At 39.4% G+C, this 23,221-nt stretch overlaps 1 protein-coding gene across 1 annotated transcript in view; it reads right to left on the bottom strand.

Annotated features, from left to right (window-relative positions):
• LOC311071955 (nuclear factor 7, ovary-like) overlaps nucleotides 1-14,393 on the bottom strand; it is a 29,219-nt gene extending 14,826 nt beyond the window's left edge. The window contains exon 1 of the mRNA XM_084096592.1: nucleotides 13,757-14,393. Coding sequence (XP_083952718.1) covers nucleotides 13,757-14,158 — 402 coding nt within the window. The 5' untranslated portion in view covers nucleotides 14,159-14,393. The remainder of the gene's footprint in view (nucleotides 1-13,756) is intronic.
• Between the last annotated feature and the right edge of the window lie 8,828 nt (nucleotides 14,394-23,221).

Genomic DNA, 23,221 nt, shown 5'->3' with positions numbered 1-23,221 from the left:
GACTCTGTAGTTCTATCTGGAGCTTCACAGAGCGGTAGCCTCAGTAGAATAACTCCTCCTTGGGAGGAAGCCATCTCACACAGAATGTCTGTTTGATGCTCAGATGAAAGGTGGTCTCACTAGAGAATTTTCCATATAATACAGCCAAGCTGTTCACTACTACAGATTGGCACTACCCACTACATAAGCCTGCAACTCAAACATAAGAGGAGGCCTCTGGGAAGGGTATGCATAGTCTACCTATATATTAGAACTTCAGGACCCTCATTTTTTTTCACCATCCTATAAAAACCCTACCTAACACCCCATGATACTTTCTAATAGGGAACCATGGTCTACTGTTCAACCTTAATAAAAACTCTCATAAAGGGAGGAGACCTACAGAGCTCAACCTGCTGCGCATAGAGCGATGGCCTAAACGACATTCACAAATGGAGGCCTATAGCCATACGAGCTCGAAAGAGTGCACTTACTACCAAACCCGATGCCAGACCCACAGACAGATTCCTACATTGAAGGAATAACATGGGTCCAGCCTCAGTGTTGATGCAAGAAGCGCTTGGGGTGAGGAAGTGCAGATTCGCAGATTCAAATTTGACAGCAGATCAGCCTGGTATGCTTTCAACACTGCCATTGTGTGCAAGGCATCACCAGCCAGACCCACCGCCGCGTATGCCCTGCCATTTGACTTTCTCTTTTTTTTGGCTTAAACTGGAGAGCTGGAGCGTTATGCCTGGAAAGAAAAACATTCGTCAAGTCTGCCACGAGCGGTCTCTTTCCTCACGAGTTCCAACAGCAGCTGAAGCCTTGCCGAAGCGCGTTACATAACACTCACAACTTATCATACGTGGGGCAGGGTGGCTGTGATGGTTCGGGTTGAACATCCTCTTCACCCTCATCAGCCATCTCCTGCTCTCTTGGGCTGTTTGTTTTTATAGCCAGCAGAGCACTTGCTGCTGGATCAGAGAATATTAGGGATTTTTGGGCAACACATCCTCATCTGGCATCTCATTTTCGCGAGTCTCTGAGGGGTGTGAGAGATTTACAATTCTCTCCAACTCCTCAGCGAGTTCCCTCTGAAAAACCCTACGATTCTAGTCTCTGCCCTGCCTCAGCACAAGCGGGACCCGCCTGGTACAGACGTCTGTCCCTCTTCCCTCGAGAAGAGAACAGACGAGAGTGGAGTTTTCTCAAGGGAAAAACTCATAGTTGGCACAAGCAGATCCCTCAGGAACTGATTGTGAGTGCTCTGAGCCCAAACAATAAACACACAAGTTGTGTGTGTCATCAGGTTCAAATATCTTAGACACAGATGCACACACTTCCTGAAGCGTTTTTCACAAGCCATGATTACCTTTTTGAAGTTTCAGGTAGAAGCGATCAGACAAAACAATCCCTGAAGATGAAAAAGCTATTGACATGTTCTCCAGGCTCCCCTTATATACTTCTGGGTCGCACTAGTAGTGATGTCATAGGCTGTCACTGGCCAATAGGATTGCTGTGATTAGATAAGCATTTCAGACAACGGTTCACGCGGAGGCGTTCCCCATAGCATCACGCAGTGCAAGTTCCCTTTCGAAAGGGAACTCTCTTTGTAAACACTTTCAAAGGATGAGGATTAAAATTAAATCAGTGGTTATCAGCAATACAACAGTAGTATAACCTTCTGACGACTGCTTCTCTGTGAGGTTTGAATGGGATTTACAAAACACTTGACCATTAAAGATGGGACAGTACCCACTTTATTTGGACCAACTCCTCAGAATCACAACCTACAAGTATGAATAATTATTGATGTATATATTTTCTACTGGGTGTTCAGAATATGTAGCTTTGTGTTTAATATTGTTTAAGTTTCCAACTAACCAGCTAATTCAAGTTATTACTGTCTTACTGAAATACTTCTGCTAATCAGCTGTGGGCCACTATTACCTAAAACTGTCTATTAATGCAGATTGTGGCGAGCAGGACAAGGATGAGGGCTGTGAGAGAACGGCACGAGGCCGATGACGTGATTGATAATGAGCGATACCTGCGCGATGCACCGGTCTCGTATCTCTCATGGAGGAGCGGAGGCATTAAAGGAGGCACGCTCCCATTCGCCTTGGGCTGGATCCTGCTGCTGACAGCCATGATGGGGGCGGAGCAGGGAACGGGGGACTCGCTGCCGGCTGCCCTCGACCGGAGGAGCGTCGGGGCGTCCCCCAACGGATGTCCAGTAGCATCGCATGGCACCGCGAGTGAGTCTTTTAGCTGGTTGAGGACTGAGCGGCAGTGTGTCCAGGAACCGGATCAAGAAATAATTTTTTTCCTCTCCCCCCTCTCTTGTCTCTGTCACTCCTCATGCTTCCATCTCCTTTTCTCTCTGCTGGTCTGTTCTTACCCTCAAGTGACTGGAGTAGCTGGAGTCAAGCTGGAAGTTTGACCGGGCAAAACTCGGGACCTAAGGTGAGTTGGGGCTCCAGACTCTGGGCATAATTTTTCTCAAGAAAAAATATATCTCACATAATTCTGTAAACATACAGAGCCCTGTCAGCTGGTATTATTAAATGTTAAAAATTAACAAATTAAATTAAATATAATTTGGTTTTCATTATAATAAATTATTACAAAAGTAAAAATATAATACAAATGTAATAAAGTGCACATATTTAGCAAAATACTCTCTATAGCTATTTTTTCTAGTCAACTAACGTGTTGGTCATTAAATGGCTTTCCTGAGGTAAATGTAACGTTCTGTGACATAATTGTTCACCTGCAGTTTTATTGACCTCTTTCCGTGGTTGAAAAACACTGATTGATCAATATTATGTATGAGGCATAAATACCTTTCGGTAAGTTGTACTGTATCTTTCAATAAAAAGTAACAGACGTACGGTTTACTTGAACTGAGGCGCTACAGCGATCGGTCACGTCACATTTACAAGCGCCAAAACGGTATTTATTTTCTGAATTTCGTAATAAAATGGACAGAACATGAGAGCTGAGAATTTTTTTCATATCAAAAGTAACCTGCTCTGTCTAGTCTGTCGGTGTCAGTGTCCTCTTTGCTCCGTGATTTTTCTCTGCGTGAGAAAATGGATGTGTGGCGCGAAAGCGTGTGAAAAGTGTAAATTGCGTGAGTCTCACACTGAATGTGTAGAGTTGGCAGCCCTGCTTTTAGAAGGGGGATAAATCGACGGCAGCGTTCCTCCTTCCGCCGTGCTTCTTCTCCATGTGAGCATTCATTACATTAGACTAGAGCACTGCGCAGTGCGCCGCATGCACACAGTGCTTCATGTGGGGATTGTTTACATCAGAGTGCACACGTGTTTCGCGCAGCATATACGCAGTGTTTGTTTAAGCGGTTGATGGAAAATAAGCCAATGCGCGTTCTATAAATATAAATTCTGATCTATTATTTTTCACAGTATTTTGAAGTGCCCGCGATAACAATATCGTGCATATTCATTACCGCGATTTATCGCATTACCGAATACCGGCACATGTCTAGCCCCCACACACCGGGAGTCTGGAGCCATAGGTCGGCTTGACTCTGGAGTTATGCCTGGTCAAAGGTGGAAGTTTAACCGGGTGTATCTCGGGAAGGAAGCAGAGTTGGGGCTTCAGACTCTGGGGTTTCGGGGGGTCTCCTAGTGGGCCCCCACACCGGGAGTATGCAGCCTTAGGTCGGCTCGACTCTGGAGTTATGCCCGATCAAGTGACCATATCTCGGGAAGAAAGCGGAGTTAGGGCTCAATACTCCCGGCATAGGGGGCCCACTGGGTGACCCCTCCATCCGAAGCCCCAACTCGACTTAGGTCCCGAGTTTTGCCCGGTCAAAGCTGGACAGGAAGTGGTGGTATTTTAAGCCGGACGGTCCCTGGGGCTCAGGACTGTGGGCAATGTAGGGTCCCTATGGGACCTTTCCATGCCCGGAATCTCAAGCCTTAACCCCCTGGGGTCGACAATCACGCCGGCGTGATTTGCTCGCTTTTTTTCTTATCAGTTCAAACGAGACTCCAAATACTTTGTTGACTTTGATCTTACAAACCAGTTTCATACATCAATCGATCCTGTTAAGTGTGTATTATTTTTGTGTATACTCACAATAAAAACAAAGTGTTGTGCTTTTTGCCAAATAAAGAAAAATAAACATGATGCGAGTTCTGCTTTCTCTCTGTCAGTGAAGTTAATTCTGAAATGCGTCCGAAAATGAACAATAACTCAGTGAATACTCAGTCAATCAGGCATACAGACACACAGGCATGAAGCTTGAATTCTATTCTTTTAAATGAAGTAATTTTTATAAAAACAAATATTCCGAGTTTATGTAATCTGTATGAAAAGAGAGAGATGTCAGTCATTCTCATCTCAGCTCATTATTTTTAATGTGACCCCGCCCACAGAGAGCGCGCGCTATTCAAACGCAAATGACTGAGGCAATCCGTGCAAACTGTGAACGCCCCCATATCAGCTCGAGAAAACACATCAAGCTTATTCAGATCATTGTACTTGTTTACACCGTCTCGCGGCCCTGTGAGCAATAATACTATCGTAATAATAATAATGGAAAATGTACTTCAGAAGTGCTGGTATTTCGAGGAGCAACGGATGCAGCTGAGCTGAGGAATACTGTAGTAAGTTTTTTCATTCTCAAGTGAATCGCGTTTCTGTGTGTGAATGAATTATCCGCTTTTAGCAAACTATATTGCTATACTGAGATGAGTAAAAATCGACTGAAATATGTTGAAATAAAATGTATTTGTATAAGCAACGTATTAAACTGCAAATTAACATTTATATTTCTTATATAAACGAAAGACCTATGTTACAGACATATGAAAGACAACATTTTGTTGACTAGTTTTGGATAGATTATAAATTTTTACTGTAAAATATCTGCCACCTCAAATTTTTGCTCATATGTTAAATATAGTATGTTTTGTCAAAAATAAAGTAATCAAATAATATGTTATTATGTGTTTGTTCCAATGTAGCCTAGGCTATATTCAAAGTAATGAATCCTTAACTTTGAAATATGTATGATAAAATGTATACTTTAGTTTTTACAAAGATAGATTACACTTGAATTGTTGTTGTAATTGTAACCTTTTTAATAAAATAAATATATATTTACAAGGTAGATGTAAACAAACTATTAAAAGGTAAATATAAGCATTTTCTTTAAATAATTTTTATTGTGTTTTATTAGTGACAAATTTGGGGAGAGGATACATATTCCAAAACTGAAAATACAGTATGAGAATTAACTGCACAATTACTAGACATGTTTTCCTTGGATATTATACAATTTACAAGCACAATTTGTGGAAAAAAATAAAAATAAAAATGAGATGCTTCCAACTGTGAACCAATTTGGTAGAATATACACATATATATATATATATATATATATATATATATATATATATATATATATATATATATATATATATAAATATATATATATATTGCTCTTGCATTCTTTCTTGTGGCTCAGTGACACACCTGAATGAATGGCTCATTAAGTATGCGGCCCCATTGTCTCCTCAGGTGTGAACCACTAAATATGCATGATGGTGTTGAGTCGTTGACGCCCACTCACATATTGCCTTTCCAAACAGAAAGTGTCTTGCAAAATTTAAATCAATGTATTGTTTTATGTGAATGATTAGGCAGGATGATTTTCAGATCATTTTGAAGAAAAACCTCTAGGCGACAAAATGCATTATTCAGAAGTCTTGTGGACACATATTTAGTATGTGTTTTGTTGCCTTATTTCATAAACTTTAGTTTTTAGTTTTTTCAATAACCATGCATAAACATTATTCTCTCAAAAATACAAACATGTACATACATGTTGCTCACATATTATGGTAGCCCTGTTTGTGCTAAATAGAGTGTAATTATACCTTTGCCATTAATATGTTTATAAGCAACTGAAAAAAGCACAAATGTCAGGGCATGTCAGAACATCTCAAGGACCCCAAAAACACCTTAGACCCCAGAGGGTTAACTCAGGCTCCCGAATTATGCCCGGTTATACATAAAGGACTTTAGGACAAAACGGGCTCTATCTCATTTGAATGAATGTGTGTATTTTGTAGGCCTATCTAAATATAGTTGTAAATTAAAGTAGTAAGTAAGGTAGGGTTAAAAGGTTAGTAAGGTAAAAGCACACAAAGAAATGTTATCATTAAACACTTTCAGAAAATTGATCAAAGTTTGCAATTAGAGGGACTCCTCATTGAAACACATAATGTGGGCTTAAATGGTTCCACAGTGAGTAATGGTGAAAAAAGACAATGTTTACCTTTAAAAATGTAAGATATGTTTACAAATACATGCATGGAGCTTAAATATTAGAGCTTAAGTATTATAGTAATTTTCAATGTGCCCACATTGAGAAATGTTTTCATTCAAGGTTAGCTTGTGCTGGCTATAGTTTGCATGTGTTTTGTGACGCTGTACCATTTAACCCTCTGGGGTCTAAGGGGTTTTTGGGGTCCTTGAGATGTTCTGACATGCCCTGACATTTTTGCTTTTTTCAGTTGCTTATAAACATATTAATGGCAAAGGTGTAATTACACTATATTTAGCACAAACAGGGCTACCATAATATGTGAGCAACATGTATGTACATGTTTGTATTTTTGAGAGAATAATGTTTATGCATGGTTATTGAGAAAACTAAAAACTAAAGTTTCTGAAATAAGGCCACAAAACACATACTAAATATGTGTCAATAAGACTTTTGACTAATGGTTGCCTAGAGTTTTTTCTTCAAAATGATGTGAAAATCATCCTGCCTAATCATTCACATAACACAATACATTGATTTAAATCTTGTAAAACACTTTTTGTTTGGAAAGGCAATATGCGCAAAGGGTGTCAACGATTCAACACCATCATGCATATTTAGTGATTCACACCTGAGGAGACAATGGGGCCCACATACTTAATGAGCCATTCATTCAGGTGTGTCACCTATAGCCACAAGAAAGAATGCAAGAGCATTGGTTCACAGTTGGAAGCATCTCAATTTTATTTTATTTTTCCACAAATTGTGCTTGCAAATTGTATAATATCCAAGGAAAACATGTCTAGTAATTGTGCAGTTAATTCTCATACTGTATTTTCAGTTTTGGAATATGTATCCTCTCCCCAAATTTGTCAATAATAAAACACAATAAAAATTATTTAAAGAAAAGGCTTATATTTACCTTTTAACATTTGTTTACATCTACCTTGTAAATATATATTTTTTTTATTAAAAAGGTTACAATTACAACAACAATTCAAGTGTAATCTTTCTTTGTAAAAACTAAAGTATACATTTTATCATACATATTTCAAAGTTAAGGATTCATTACTTTGAATATAGCCTACATTGACAAAAAATACTATATTTAACATATTAGCAAAAATTAACAAACAAAAGCTTATTTGAGATGGCAGATATTTTACAGTAAAAATATATAATCTATCCAAAACTAGTCAATGAAATGTTGTCTTTCATATGTCTGTAACATAGGTCTTTTGTTTTTTTATAAGGAATATAAATGTTAATTTGCAGTTTAATACGTTGTTTATACAAATACATTTTATTTCAACATATTTCAGTCGATTTTTACTCATCTCAGTATAGCAATACAGTTTGCTAAAAGCAGATCATTCATTCACACACAGAAACGCGAGCGTGCGAGCTGTGGTAAACAGTGCATCTCTGCCGTTCATTCATTCACACAGAAACGCGATTCACTTGAGAATGAAAAAAACATACTACAGTATTCCTCAGCTCAGCTGCATCTGCTCCTCGAAATACCAGCACTTCTGAGGTACATTTTCCATTATTATTATTCTCACAGCGCTGCGAGACGGTGTAAACAAGTACAATGATCTGTATAAGCTTGATGTGTTTTCTCGAGCTGATATGGGGGCGTTCACAGTTTGCACGGATCGCCTTAGTCATTTGCGTTTGAATAGCGCGCGCTCTCCGTGGGCGGAGTCACATTAAAAATAATTAGCTGAGATGAGAACGACTGACATCTCTCTCTTTTCATAAAGATTACATAAACAGAGAATATTTGTTTTTTATAAAAAATACTTCATTTAAAAGAAGAGAATTCAAGCTTCATGCCTGTGTGTCTGTATGTCTGTTTGACTGAGTATTCGCTGAGTTATGGTTCATTTTCGGACGCGTTTCAGAATGGACTTCACTGACAGAGAGAAGGCAGAACTCGCATCATGTTTATTTTTCTTTATTTGGCGAAAAGCACAACACTTTGTTTTTATTGTGAGTATACATAAAAATAATACACACTTAACAGAATCGATTGATGTATAACACAAGCATATAAGATAAAATATATATATATATATATATATATTTATTTATTTATTTATTTTTTTTCACTGATAAGGAAAAAAACGAGCCTATCGCGATAGCCGACCCCAGGGGGTTAAGCCCATCTTTAAAAAAAAAGCTCATTTATGAAAATAATCTTCTCTACAAAACAATTTATGATGTATTTATTTGTAAATTAATGTAAAATGAATCACAAAACATTGTTTGCAGTTTACATGCTTAATTCTTTGGCAGTCTAGCCTTTCTGTAAGGCTAATGGTTTGACCTAGAGATTAGCTTTGAACGCAAGTTAATAAAACTCATCTTTCCATTTAAAGGAAAATTATATAAAATGATAAAGTACTATTTGTTCATACACAAAAAACAATACATTTATCTCTTATTTGACATAATATCAATGTAGTTACCAAAGAAATGGCTGAAAACTGCAGAAATGTGTTGATTTCTGAAGGGTCTCGAAACACCAAAGTTTTGGGGTGACAGTGTGAGGTCCCTTGAGACAGCATGCACATGGGTGGGGCTAACTCAACATTGCAAAATGTGATTGGTATGCAATAAAAAAATGCCAGGGAAGTAACAAATCACTGGATTGTTTAAAATAATGAGCAGCATAAAATATTATTTTCTCTTTTTTTTTTATTTGACTTCAGAGTTGAAAGTGGGCTTAAAGGATACATGGGCTTAATGGGTACACTTACCCTATATATATATATATATATATATATATATATATATAGTAGGGAAAAAAATACTATGGAAGTCAATGGGACCAGTTAAGTGTTTGGTTACTGACATTTTTCAAAATATCTTCCTTTGTGTTCAGCAGAAGAAAGAAATTCATACAGGTTTGAAACAACTTGAGGGTGAGTATATGATGACAGAATTTTCATTTTAAAGTGAACTATCCCTTTAAACTTGAAAGAAATATAGATTTGACATTTATTGTGATAATTATCGATATCGACTTATATAAGACAATTATCGTGATGTTTTTTGGCCATATCGCCCAGCCCTAAATGGCTAGTTCCCACTGAACTGTGCAAGAGCCATAGGACCTGGCACCGTAAGGAGAGGGGCACTAGCAGTTGCAGGACATTGGCCTCACCATCGGGTGCCTGCCACTGATGGTAAAGCAGACCATCACGGAGAGTAAGGGTGGCCCACTGGGAGTAATAGGCTTTCACTTCCGGTCTGAGAGCCATTATCTCCTGCCACTCAGGCCGCTGACCTGCTACCATCCACTCGTGTAGTTTCTTTAGGTTGGGATCTGCTTCCTACTGCTGTTGCAACTCATAAGGTTCCAGGGGGTCACAGGCCCCATCCTTACCATCAACCTGCCGCACCATAGCTTTGTCTGCGGCCTTTTCTCATTCTTCCTGCTTTGCTCACCTCACAGCCGGCCTGGTGCTGCACTTAGAAATTGTAGTCCTGGAAAATCTCCAACCACCGAGCCACCTGACCCTCTGGGTTTCAGAAGCTTATCAACCAGGTGATGGATGCCTGGTCTGTCTGCAGCCGGAACTTCTTTCCGTACAAGTAGGGCCGGAAGTGACGGAGTGCCAGCACCACTGCTAGCAGCTCTCGGCGGGTAACTGGGCCTGGCTGAAGTATGCAATGACATGTTCTCCATCTTCATCTTCCTGAGACAACACGGCAACAATACCAACATTACTGGAATCGGTGTCAATGAGGAATGGCCGGCCTGGATCAGGGTATGCTAGCACTGGAGCCTTGGTCATTACTACAAGCAAGAGGTTGAAGGCGGCCTCACATGCCTCCTCCCAGACGAAGAGTCTGCCCTTTTCCGTTAGCTGGTGCAGTGGGCTGGCGATGGTGGAGAAGTTTTGGACGAAGCGTCAGGAGTACGATGCCAGGCCCAAGAAGCTCCGCAGCTCTACAATGTTCTTTGGAACAAGCCACCCCTTCACTGCTGCTACTTTGGGCGAATCGGTGGCGACTACGGCGGCCAAGGAAGGTGGTTTCTCTCCTTAGTAAGTGCCACTTTTTTGGATTGAGTCATACCCAGATCTGCGGATAGCAGCAAAGACCACTTGGAGGTGTTGCAGTGCCCCCTCAAAGTCTGGTGCATCCATATACACTACGCAACAGTGGCGAGAGACACCTGCCAGGACCTGCTCCATCAACCGGAAGAAAATGGCTGAAGCATTACAAAGGCCATACGGCATTACCCGGAACTGCCATAGCCCCTGGCCGATGGTGAAGGTGGTCTTTGGTTTGGCCTCTGAAGCTAACTCGACCTGCCAGTACCATGCGGGTGCTCGACTATTCTGCCCAGCTGCTTCCCCTCTCGTATGACCCGGGGGCACATCAACTATCCTTTGCCTTGAGTAGTTTGTGCACCGGCTCCAGACACTTCTCTCTCTCCCATCGAGGTTGTGCGCATTGCTGGATATTCCCTGCCGCGGCTTCCCACATTGTCTCGTATCTCCTCCACGAGACTGCTCAGACCGCGCAGAACACACTCCAATTCGCGCTGGAACATTCCCACTTCTGACACCAGTGTAACGTCTGAAGAATGACAGACAAGGAAGGCATTGATTCTGACCTTTTTACTACAACTATAACAGAAGCGCACCAGCCTGCTCACTCACTCACTAGTCTCCTCTTTATTCCCGCCTGGGAACTCCCCCACGTTAACCCTATAACTGCCGGTGCAAAAATAATACAATAATTTAACCACAATTATCAAGAGTCTGTGCGCTACAATATATATATAATGAATTGAACTAAACAATGTTATAATTTAGATAAAATTGTTTGTAACATCAAGTATGTAAAATATGCCGGTATCTGACTGTTTCAAATTGCCTAAAAGGAGGATCCCAGGAGGATTATGACGAAAGAAGTGTTTGGCATGTTGCCACTTCATTAAGCGGGAAAAAATAATTGAGCCGATCATTGACGTATGTAAACTTTCAACGCTATCTCACGACCAATTCTTGAGTAAAAGGTGGCTAATTCGTACAAATTCGTACAATTTGTCTAAACCCACGTGATGGGTAGGTTTAGGGGCAGGGTCAGGGGTTGGTCATTCGTACGAATTCATACGAATTGGGCAACTAGCACATTTTTTTACGATTTAGCAAAAAACGCACAAATTCGTATGAATGAGGTCGTATGTATTCATACGAATTAGTCACCTCGTAAATTTCATACAAATTGCCTTTTGAAAAATATGCCAGAGTCTGAGAGTTTTGAATAAACTACCTGGCCCACTATAAAATGTGGGATCTTAAAATTAAGTGGGAGGTAAGTTTCGGCAATATTGTCTGGAATTTGAAGGCTTGCCACTACAAAAATAATGGATTGTTGACTTTACCAAACCACTTCATTATAATACAAGTCTTATAAAAATTATTTAACTAATTTTATTTGTAAATAGTCTTTGTCTTTGTAAATGTGAAAATACTGATATAGTCGGTGCTACATGATTTTACAGTTTAAGTTTGCTTTCTTTTGTTGAATTATTGAAAAGACATTTGCTGCTGTTTGTCATGTTGTCGCTGAAAATACTCAAGGCAATGAGAAAGATTCATGTTATTGGGATAATTCATGTTTTAATAGGCAATTTATCTGCATCTACATTATTACATTAAATAAATTGTTAAATCATCACAACTAGCGGCAGTACCCATAAAAATCAAAACAATTTCCTTGGACTGAGCGGCCAGCGAAGTCGCGTCAGTAAGCAACCAGTCGTGATCAGTGTTGGGAACGTTACTTTAAAAAAGTAATTAGTTATAGTTACTCACTACTTGTTCCAAAAAGTAACTGAATTACTCTATAATAAAAGTAACTTGTTACCAGGGAAAGTAACTATTTGCGTTACTGTTAAAAAAAAAAAGTTGCTATATGTCAAAGAATTTGGATTTTTTTGAGCAGTTTTCACAAGTCAGTTGAAATGAGTAGAACAGACAGGTGTTTGTACATAACTTTCGATATTTATTGCACGTCGACAGATATAACATTATATATGTTTTATATAATTAGTTTAATAATTAAATTAATAAAAAGACAAAAAGACCTTGAGATATGTTTGGTAATTGTACCTAAATTAATTGAAAATTAATTAGCTAAATTTCAGATTAATATATTTGTTTTCCTTAAAATTTTAATTAGCAGTAACTTAAACACTTTGCAGTTTGGATGTCCTGTATAGACAAAATTACGGATTATGTTTTTGTTTCCACTGTTCGATCGCGTCCGCGCCCCACACACACACACACACGCACACAAATGTAAACACTTTGCAACTTTTCGATCGCGCCTGCCAACTTTTCAGTCAGGATTGCTCCTGACTCGTCATCTCTGCTGCTTCATAGAATCTCTGTTTAGCTGGTGTGTGTGTGTGTGGCGCGTGTGCTGGCATGTGTGTAAAAACACTGGCTCTGATTGGCTACCATGAAACACATGACACTGCCTTAGCCAATCATAATCGCTTACCTCATTATTAACCCACCTCCTCACTAGCTGTGCGAGCCAGGGGTGCGTTCGGATTAAACCATAGGATTAAACAGTTTATTCAATCAATGCATAGTAACGCACCGCATTTAACGTCCAGTAATGTTAACGGCGTTGTAACGTCGGGAAAAGTAATTAGATAGTTAGATTACCCCGTTACTAAAAAAATAACGTTGTTACCTAACGCCGTTCTTTTAAACGGCGTTATTCCAAACACTGGTCGTGATCACGTTCATTTGACTGCTTTATTTGGGAGAAACCCACCTAAAACATCAATAATACAAAATAATAGAGTCTTAAGAATATATTCATAATAATAAAATAATGTGTTTCCATGCAGTGAGAGTGATAGGGAAGACTGCCAGCTGCCACCACCCACTGGCAGGTCACATGATCTGTCAGTGGGCTCCTGCCTGCCAGTTGAAGATTGAACCCCTATTTGTCTCTTCTCTTTTGGCTAAATACACTAGTTAGTACATGCAGGTGTGCTTGTACTTTTGTTAACTAGCTTGAAAATATGGATATAATGGATATATTTATAAAATATAAGGCATATATTACATTAAATATTTCTCTATATATGTGTTTATAATGCATGAGTAAATATATCTGCAATACATTACACATGCAGAACCATATCTGATCACATATGTACCTATATATTATGAAGTGTATTACTGAATATAAAATTACATACATTATGATATATTAGTAAATATATTGTCACATATTTTTCAATATATGAAAAGCGGCAATTACTTATGTATTATTCAATATATTATAATATATTAACACAATATATGATTCATATTCATATATTGGGAAATATATCTTATTTATGTGTGTGTGTGTGTGTGTGTTCGTGTTTGTTCACTACTCGCATACATGGCCTTTCACTTACGTGACAAGAGACATTTGTCTTACCTTATATGATGAAACCGCTTCATCGATGGGTCTGAATTTATGATTGTCATGTTGTCGTGAAGTAAAGCACACTAAACACACAGGCTGTTTGTCCTCCAGACAGAAGAGTTTGAGTTTCTCACTGTGTAAACTGCAGATATCCTCAGATCCTGATGAACGCGTCTCATTTCTCTCCTTCAGGAACGACTCGCACAAGTTATTTAACACCAGATTATATGGAGGATTGTCTCTTGAGGATCTTCTACTGCAGACAGGACACTCCTGAGTGTTCTTGGTTATCCAGACCTGTTGAAGACACTCTTTACAGAAACTGTGACTACATGATAAAAGAACAGGAGCCTTGAAGATTTCACAGCACACGGGACAAGAAAGCTCTTCAGCAGAGACATTTAGTGAAGCCATTTTCAACGTTTGAGCTCCAGCAACACAAACTTTACTGTCACTTTCTGAACGACGGGTTTAAAAGTTAATAACCTTGAGAATCACAACAATCTGCTGTCTGTTCAGAAACAAATGTCTCACAAATCCTTCTTGAAAGTGTTTGCTGCTTCTTTATTGCATTTGTCGAGAGAGAAGTGAGTCAGCATGTCAGAAAATAGAAATAAGTCAGTCTCTTCCTGGTAAGTGATGTAAGAGGGTGGAGTTCATGAGGGTGGAGTTTATGAATACCTTTGGTTCAAAGACCAACATCAGGATTTCTTCCAGTTAAATTTTAACAAAACTTGCATTGAAACTTTCTCAGGTATAATGCTACAAAACCTTGAATCAAACACTAAAGAACAGGAAAAAAAACAAACAAATACTGACAATAAAAATATACTCAAAGACACTTTATTTGTGTGTTTTATTTATTGCTCTTTATTTGTACATAGTTTATTTATTCAAGTATCCTTATCTGTGTTTTGTTTGTTTAATAAATCCTTTTGTTATTTAATCTGTTTTGGCACTCCTTATCATGACCATTGGATTCAAATGCTACATGTCAATTCACAGCTGCCCTTGTTTCACTGTTTTCACAGTTATGCTGTGTTTTTACAGTACAATTGTAGTTGATTTACAATAAACTTGTTCATTTACAGGCTTGCTGGCAACCAACATTTACTGTAAATGTATTTTTTTTTACACTGTGGTATCATATTTTTATGTGGATAAAAGTACTTAAAATGTTATTTATATACTTAAATAAAGTTATAAGGTTTGTGGTGGTCAACAATCAAATGTTGTGTCCTGGAGGAACAATGTCAGCAAACAACAGTGGGAGATTTTTCACAAGACACAACTGAACTGAATTGAAACCAGTGCCATTATCAGCACTCACCGAAATAACCTTTGTGGGATGCTTTTTACGCTCTATAAAATCCACAATCAAGTAATACATGCTAGAAAGCAAATCCTGTTCTGATATAACATTTTGTGTGAAAAGACCTTGCTTTATATTGAATGAGAAGTTATTGTAAACATGAAAATACTTCAATGTCTTAAAGTCCCCATGTAGTCAATAACTGTATCCCTTAAAACTCATTTTTGATCACCAAAATTACATATTTAAGGTTTTTTTCCTTGCAAAAAAATGTCTTCATGCCTTAAAATAGCATGAATGAAACTCGACACCCTTGCCTCATTTAGTATACGCAGATCTATGTGTGACAGGTTGATAATCTAACGTTCAGTTTTGCTCATTGGAATTGGGGAACTTGTAATGGTTGCATATTGCAAATGACTAGACACGCCCACCGGCGTTGAGCCGCAGTTGATATTGAGTACACCTGTGCGGTGCAATAATGAGGGTGCGTCTGTGTCTACTGGCGTGATAAAAACCCTGTCTAAGTTTGGTTGATTGTTATTCTTCTCTGTGCGGTGTGAAGTAACCGGCTACCCATTTCTAGTTGCTTTGCCTCTCTGGTGAGTTGTTTTCCGTATGTTCCCATCTCAATCGCAGATCATGGTCTAAATATAGCCTATGTTTGCCATCAGGAATGCGTGGGCGTGAAGTGGCGAGCGCAGGGAATATAAAGGTTACTATAGCTTAAATTCCCCTACGAGGTAAGAAGTGTTATAATTGGTGTCTTATTTTGGGAGGGGGGAAATTATTCAATGTATTTACTATTAGTGTTTTTATTGCAGGTGCGGCCCAAGAGCGCTAGCTGCTGTTTTTTATATTTATTTTGTCACTGTTTCATGGTCCTAGTACAACTGACGGCAGCGGATATTGCGGTTTGAACCGCTAACGATCGAGCTCTTTAACGAGCTGCTCGTAAGAAATGTGTTGAAATACTGACGTAGCCTAATGTATGTTCGATGGGCTATTAAGTTATAGTAAACTGCTATGCTGGTAGCCTGGTCCATTTAAAGCAGTGCAAACAATATTAACATTAGTCTTAATTGAGAAGTGAAACATGATGTTACTGTGACTGAGTGGTGTAATTTTTCTTTTTTTGTTAGTTTTTTTTGGTAAATCCATTTGCCAGTTATATCCGCTGGTGGCCAGAACTGTGATATTGAGGCTTAACAGAAGGGGGAGTGTATTTGTTTTCTTTTTTATATTCTTTTTATTTGGTGTGACACTTGCTTTACGTTTTGTTTATTCACTGATTTGCTGTGTTTTCCCCTTCTGTTAAAGTGTTCAAATTGGGGTCTCTTGTTTCTGTCGGTATTAATTGGTAAGCTGTATTTGAGACCTATTTTGATGTTTTTAAGTGAATGATCTTTTCCCTGTAATAAATAAATCTGGTATATTTTTGGAAAGTCACGTCTCTGTCTTCAGTGCAATCTGAACCAGCAGGGTCCTTCCTTTTGTTGTAATTCTTTTTGGTTTAATTTTCTTTTTGGGTTATTTGTATTTTATACTTTCCTGGGTAGAGAAGGAACCTAGGTGGCGTAGTCGGGTATTTTTATATTTAACCAAAGGTTACATATGAATATGTAAATGAGCCCCGCCTCCACTCACTCAGCTCAGAGATCCACTGGTTGACGATCACACGTTGATCTGGGGTGCATTTCCCGAAAGCATCGTTGGCAAACTATGGTCGCAAGTTCATCGCAATGTCCATTGAACTCTATTGGTAACGAGGGAACTTGAGACCATAGTTGGCTAACGATGCTTTTGGGAAACGCACCCCTGATTGGTTACAAGGTAGTTTGTGACGTCAGAAACACCAGCGATTTTTCAAAGCGTGTTTTTGAGACTGTCTGCAGTTTTAAGGAGAAAATACTCAGCAATGGAGTTGACTAATGAATTTACTCATGGTTTGTCTTAAGCATATTAAAAACAGCACATAGACACATACAATATTAAAATCTGGATTTTCACCACAGGGGGACTTTCGGTCTCTTTCGATACGGTTTACTCGCATTACTCCTGTTTTCCCCAAATCCTGAATGATTTGTTCACCTCTGTGCCAGAGATGATCACAAGTCTCTGAGCTAGAGTCCAAGTCAAGTCTCTTGTGGTTATAATAAGTGTTGCATCATGTACAGCGACCCATCCAGGCTGCTTAGAACACTGCATAGCTATATATAAGGAATTCAAAGCATGTAATATGTTATTATGACTCCTTTATTTATTATCATACAGTATCAACTTTGATTTTGGTATATAATCAGTGTAAACAGGCTATTGCAACATGACAAAAACTGAATTTTATTAGGTTTAGTGGCAACATGTTACAATGTTAACATGGTACAATTTCTGGTAAGCTACGTTTTGTTATTGCTTGACACAAATTTCACGATTTCAATTAAATTAAATTCTTGTGATTTGATTTAATATTTGGATAAATATTAGGTACAAAATATAGGTGTTAATGTTTCTCAAGAAAAATAAATCTCACCTAATGATGTAAACATAGCTACAGAGAGCCCTATCAGCTGGTAGTATTACTTAAGGTTAAAAATAACTCAAATATAATGCGTTTTTTTATTATCACAACTTTAGTAAAAGTAAAATAAAATGCGTCAAGTAAAAATATAATAAATAGCCTACGTAATATAGTACACATATTTAGCAAAATACTCTCAAAGCTCTTTTTTTCTAGCCAACTAACATGCTATAGCCCATATTATGATCATTAAAGGGCTTTTCTGAGGTAAATGTTATGTGACATTGTTCTCCTGCTGTTTTATTGACCCCTTTCCGCGGATGAGAAACACTGATTGATCAATATCATGTATGAGGATGGAATATACATTTCGGTAAGTTGTACTGTATCTTTCAACAGTGTTTGTTTATTTACTATTAGCTAGTAGAAAGGGTCGGTTCACGTGCCATTAGGGATCTGTCACGTCACATTTACAAGCGCCAAAACGGTATTTATTTTTTGAATTTCATAATAGAATTGACAGAATTTGAGAGCTGAGTAATGAAGTAACCTGAGTAAGTAACCTGCTCTGTCTAGTCTGTCGGTCTCCATGTCCTCTTTGCTTCGCGATTTTTCTGTGTGTGAGAAAATGGATGTGTGGCGTGAGAGCGTGTGAAAAGTGTCAATCGAGTCTCACGGTGAATGCGTGACAGTTGGCAGCTCTGTTGAAGTTTTTAAACCCAAAGCTTACGATGAATGGCACAGCAGCGGCCGGTGCAGTCGACATGTTTGTTGTCCTCTCATGTGTGGTTGCGCACAGCAGATACGTAGTACTTCACGTGTTACGTAGGCAGGTTATAGGCAACGGAGGGAGGGGAATAACAGCGAGCTCATCAGACGTTTTCTAAAAATAAACATTGTTCACGAGTCCCGCAGCTCGAGTCCGAGTCAAGTCTGAAGTCTTTCGAGGACGAGTCTCAAGTCAAGTCTGAAGTCACTGTGTGTCCGAGTCTCAAACTCGAGTCCCCATCTCTGGCCAGTGCACAAACAAATGCCATTCCAGACCACCGAAAAGGGTGGGGTTGGCTGCCTATATAAACCACAGAAATGCCAGGCCTTGTCAGAATCTTTCTCCTTCAGCACGAAGATCTCATTGCTCCGAAGGAGACTGAAGCCACATTTCTTGCCATGGAACAGGCCTCACAGTGGAACGAAGATGCGTCAGCAAGCTGACTCAGCAATCTCCCCTGCGGCCATCCGGCGACCACTAAAAGAGCAAATTTGAGAGTTCAAAGTGGGGATCTTTTCACCCCCTCAAGAGGTTTCTGAAGCTGCTAGGCCTCATGGCAGCAGCTTCCTCGGTTATTCTGCTGGGCTTGCTCCACATGTGACCAATCCAGCTCTGGTCGAAAGGTCTTGTCCCACCCCATGCCTAGCGCACTAGCCAACACACTCACAAGGTGTCCCGCAGCTGTGTCAGAGCCCTGGTCCCTTAAAAATCACCCTGTTTTTACCAAAATGGGATTACGCTGAGCTCAGTTGCTAGGAGGAAAGTAGTCGTGACAGCCGCCTCCAAGACAGGCCAGGGTGCCCTGCGCGATGGCAGAATATCTTTCGGCTCATGGGTGACCCGTATGTCGAATTGGCGCATCAACCGCCTGGAAATGATAGCGGTACTTTGGCCTTCAAGGAGTTCCAGCTGGAACTCAGGAGTCATCATGTCCTGGTCCACTCGGACGACAGGACGGTGTTTGCCTTCATAAACCACCACTGAGGTCTCAGGTCTCGCCCTCTATGCAGATTGGCTAACCATCTTCTCCTATTGGCACAGAGGAACCTCCGCTCGGTGAGGGCGGTTCATGCGCCGGGCTCTTCGAACAGTGGGAGCAGACATGTTGTCATGCGGTGGACTCCCCTGTCTCCCCATGCTCGAATGGAGACTCCACCCCCGAGCGGTCAAAACAATATAGCTCAGAAGTGGCCTTTATGCCTTCCCTAATGTAGCCCTGCTTCCACAGGTCCTCAGTCGGATACTGGAAGTTTCATGTGCTGTCCTTTCAGTGGCACCACTCTGGCAGAACCAGCCCTGGTTCTGCTTTCCTGGTGCTTTCCTACACTCACTGCTTTCCTGGTGCTCGTGTTCTCGATGTCGCTGCACAGGTTCCCGGGATTCTGAATGGTGACGAGCCCGTCGGAGCTGTCGTGCTGCACGCGGGAACGAACGACATCAGGCTGCGGCAGTCGGAGGTTCTGAAGAAGGACTACAGGAGCCTGATCGAGACGGTACGCAGTACATCGCCTGAAACAACGATCATCGTGTCTGGACCGCTTCCCACTTACCGACTAGGACACGAAAGGTTCAGTAGATTATTTGCTCTAAATGAATGGTTAATGTCATGGTGTAATGAACAGAGACTGCTCTTTGTAAATAATTGGAATCTTTTCTGGGAGCGACCTAGGCTCTTCCGTGCTGATGGCCTTCACCCCAGCAGAATCGGAGCGGCTCTTCTGTCGGACAACATCTCCAAGATGCTACACACCATATGACTAGTAAGTCAAAGTCCAAATCACACTCTTTGCTGTCCAAACTTAATTGATATAAGTACCAATGTAGAACATTATATTGAAACTTTGTCTATTCCTCGTTTAGTGAGATCAAATAATAAATCTACTGCAGGATCTAGGAAAAATCTAATTGTGATTAAACCAGAAAATCTCAATATTAGTGAACAAAAACAATTTATAAAGCTAGGTCTTTTAAACATTAGATCGCTTACACCTAAGGCGGTTATTGTAAATGAAATGGTCACAGATAATAGTTTCGATGTATTTTGCCTTACTGAAACCTGGCTTAAACCAAATGATTATTTCGGTCTTAATGAGTCTACTCCACCTGGATACTGTTACAAGCATGAGCCCCGTCTGATTGGTCGTGGCGGTGGTGTTGCTATAATCTATAAAGATATTCTTACTGTTACTCAGAAAACAGGTCACAGGTTTAATTCGTTTGAAGTACTTGTGCTAAATGTTACTCTCTTAGATGTAAGAAAGAAATCCCTATTATCTCTAGCCTTGGCTACTGTATATAGACCGCCAGGGCCTTACGCTGATTTCCTAAAAGAGTTTGCAGACTTTCTCTCAGATCTTTTGGTCAATGTCGATAAAGCATTAATTGTTGGAGATTTTAACATACACGTAGATAATTCAAATGATGCGTTAGGGGCTGCGTTTACAGATTTATTAAACTCCTTTGGGGTCAAGCAAAACGTAACTGGTCCCACTCATCGTCTTAATCATACGCTAGATTTAATTATATCACATGGAACAAATCCAACCGATATAGATATTATACCGCAAAGTGATGAAGTCACTGACCATTACATGGTCACTTGCATACTACGTACCGCTGAAATTTGTCATGTTGCGCCACGTTATCGACCAGGCAGAACAATCCTTCCAACAACTATAGATAGATTCTCAAATAGCTTACCTGATCTATCTCAGCTGCTTAGTGAACCCAAACAAACAGATGAACTAGAGGAAATGACTAGCACTATGAGCACCATTTTCTCTAGTACATTAGACATCGTTGCACCAATTAGATTAAAAAAGGTTAGAGAGAAAACTAAAGCACCATGGTACAACAGTGCTACGCATGTTCTAAAGAGAGAAACTCGTAATTTAGAGCGTAAATGGAAACAAACTAATTTAGAGGTTTTTAGAATCGCTTGGAAAGACAGTATGTCACGTTATAAAAAGGCCCTAAAAGCAGCCAGGGCTGAGCATCTCCGCAAACTAATAGAAAACAACCAAAATAAACCTAGGTTTTTATTTAACACCGTGGCTAGACTAACAAATAAACAGACGTTACCTGAGCAAAATATTCCGTTACAGTGTAGTAGTAATGATTTTATGAATTTCTTCACTGAGAAAATAGAAAGCATCAGAAATACAATTGTAAATGTACAATCTTTAATGGTGTCTTATGATTCAGCCTCAATTATCGCCCCTCAAGAAAAACTACAGCGCTTTGCAACTATAGGACAGGAAGAGCTAAATAAACTTATCATTGCATCTAAACCAACAACGTGTTTATTAGATCCAATACCAACTAAACTACTGAAGGAAGTGTTACCTGTAGTGGAAGAGCCTCTTCTCAATATTATTAACTCGTCTTTATCCTTAGGGCATGTTCCAAGAATATTCAAGTTGGCAGTTATAAAACCTCTCATTAAGAAACCACAATTAGATCATAATAACCTAGCAAATTATAGACCAATTTCAAATCTTCCATTTATGTCTAAAATTCTAGAAAAAGTTGTGTCCGCTCAACTGTGCTCTTTCTTACAAGAAAATGACATCTATGAAAAATTTCAGTCAGGATTCAGGCCGCATCATAGCACAGAAACTGCGCTCGTTAAAATCACAAATGATTTACTTCTAGCTTCTGACCAAGGCTTTATCTCAATATTAGTTTTACTTGATCTTAGTGCTGCGTTCGACACTATAGATCACAAAATACTCTTAGACCGACTACAAAACTACACTGGTGTTCAGGGACAGGCATTAAACTGGTTTAGATCATACTTATCAGACCGTTACCATTTTGTCTGCTTAAATGGGGAAAAATCGAAGATAACGTCAGTAAACTATGGAGTACCGCAAGGATCTGTGTTAGGCCCTCTGCTATTTTCAATATATATGCTACCACTTGGTAATATTATAAGAAAACATGGAATTAATTTCCACTGTTATGCTGATGACACTCAATTATATATTTCATCACGACCAGATGAAAACAATAAATTATCTAAATTAACAGAGTGTGTTAAAGATATAAAATACTGGATGACATGTAATTTTCTGCTATTAAATTCAGATAAAACGGAGGTATTACTTATTAGTCCAAAAAACTGCCCACAAAACCTCTTACAATACAACTTTAATTTAGAAGGGTGTCCTGTTACTTTATCCTCTACAGTAAAAGACCTGGGTGTTATATTAGACCGCAACTTGTCTTTTGAAAATCATATTTCATATGTTACAAGAACAGCCTTTTTCCACCTTAGAAACATTGCTAAGCTACGTAACATGCTATCAGTTTCTGATGCAGAAAAGTTAGTTCATGCATTCATGACCTCGAGACTAGATTACTGTAATGCTTTATTAGCAGGTTGTCCTGCATCCTCAATAAACAAGCTACAGTTAGTCCAAAATGCAGCTGCTAGAGTTCTTACTAGATCAAGAAAATATGATCATATAACACCAATTCTGTCGTCTCTACATTGGTTACCTATAAAGTTCCGTATCAATTACAAAGTATTACTACTGACCTATAAAGCCCTAAATGGTTTAGCTCCCGTGTATTTAACGGAACTTCTATCGCCCTACAATCCATCGCGCTCTTTAAGATCACTAAATTCGAGGCTTCTGGTCATTCCTAGGATATCTAAGTCCACTAAAGGAGGGAGGGCGTTTTCACATTTAGCTCCTAAACTGTGGAATGGCCTTCCTGATATTGTTCGAGGCTCAGACTCGCTGTCCAAGTTTAAAACTAGATTAAAGACGCATCTCTTTAGCCAAGCATTCACATAATACCTACCTTTTATACTACAGTTGAATCAGATTGAATGCATTAATATTACGAACAGCAGCTACGCTAATTATT

The sequence above is a fragment of the Abramis brama genome (assembly GCF_963993115.1).
Source record: "Abramis brama genome assembly, chromosome: 21".
NCBI classification, from domain to species: Eukaryota; Metazoa; Chordata; class Actinopteri; order Cypriniformes; family Leuciscidae; genus Abramis; species Abramis brama.
The sequence above is the reverse complement of the archived record's forward strand: the minus strand, read 5'-3'. Positions and strand labels throughout refer to the sequence as shown.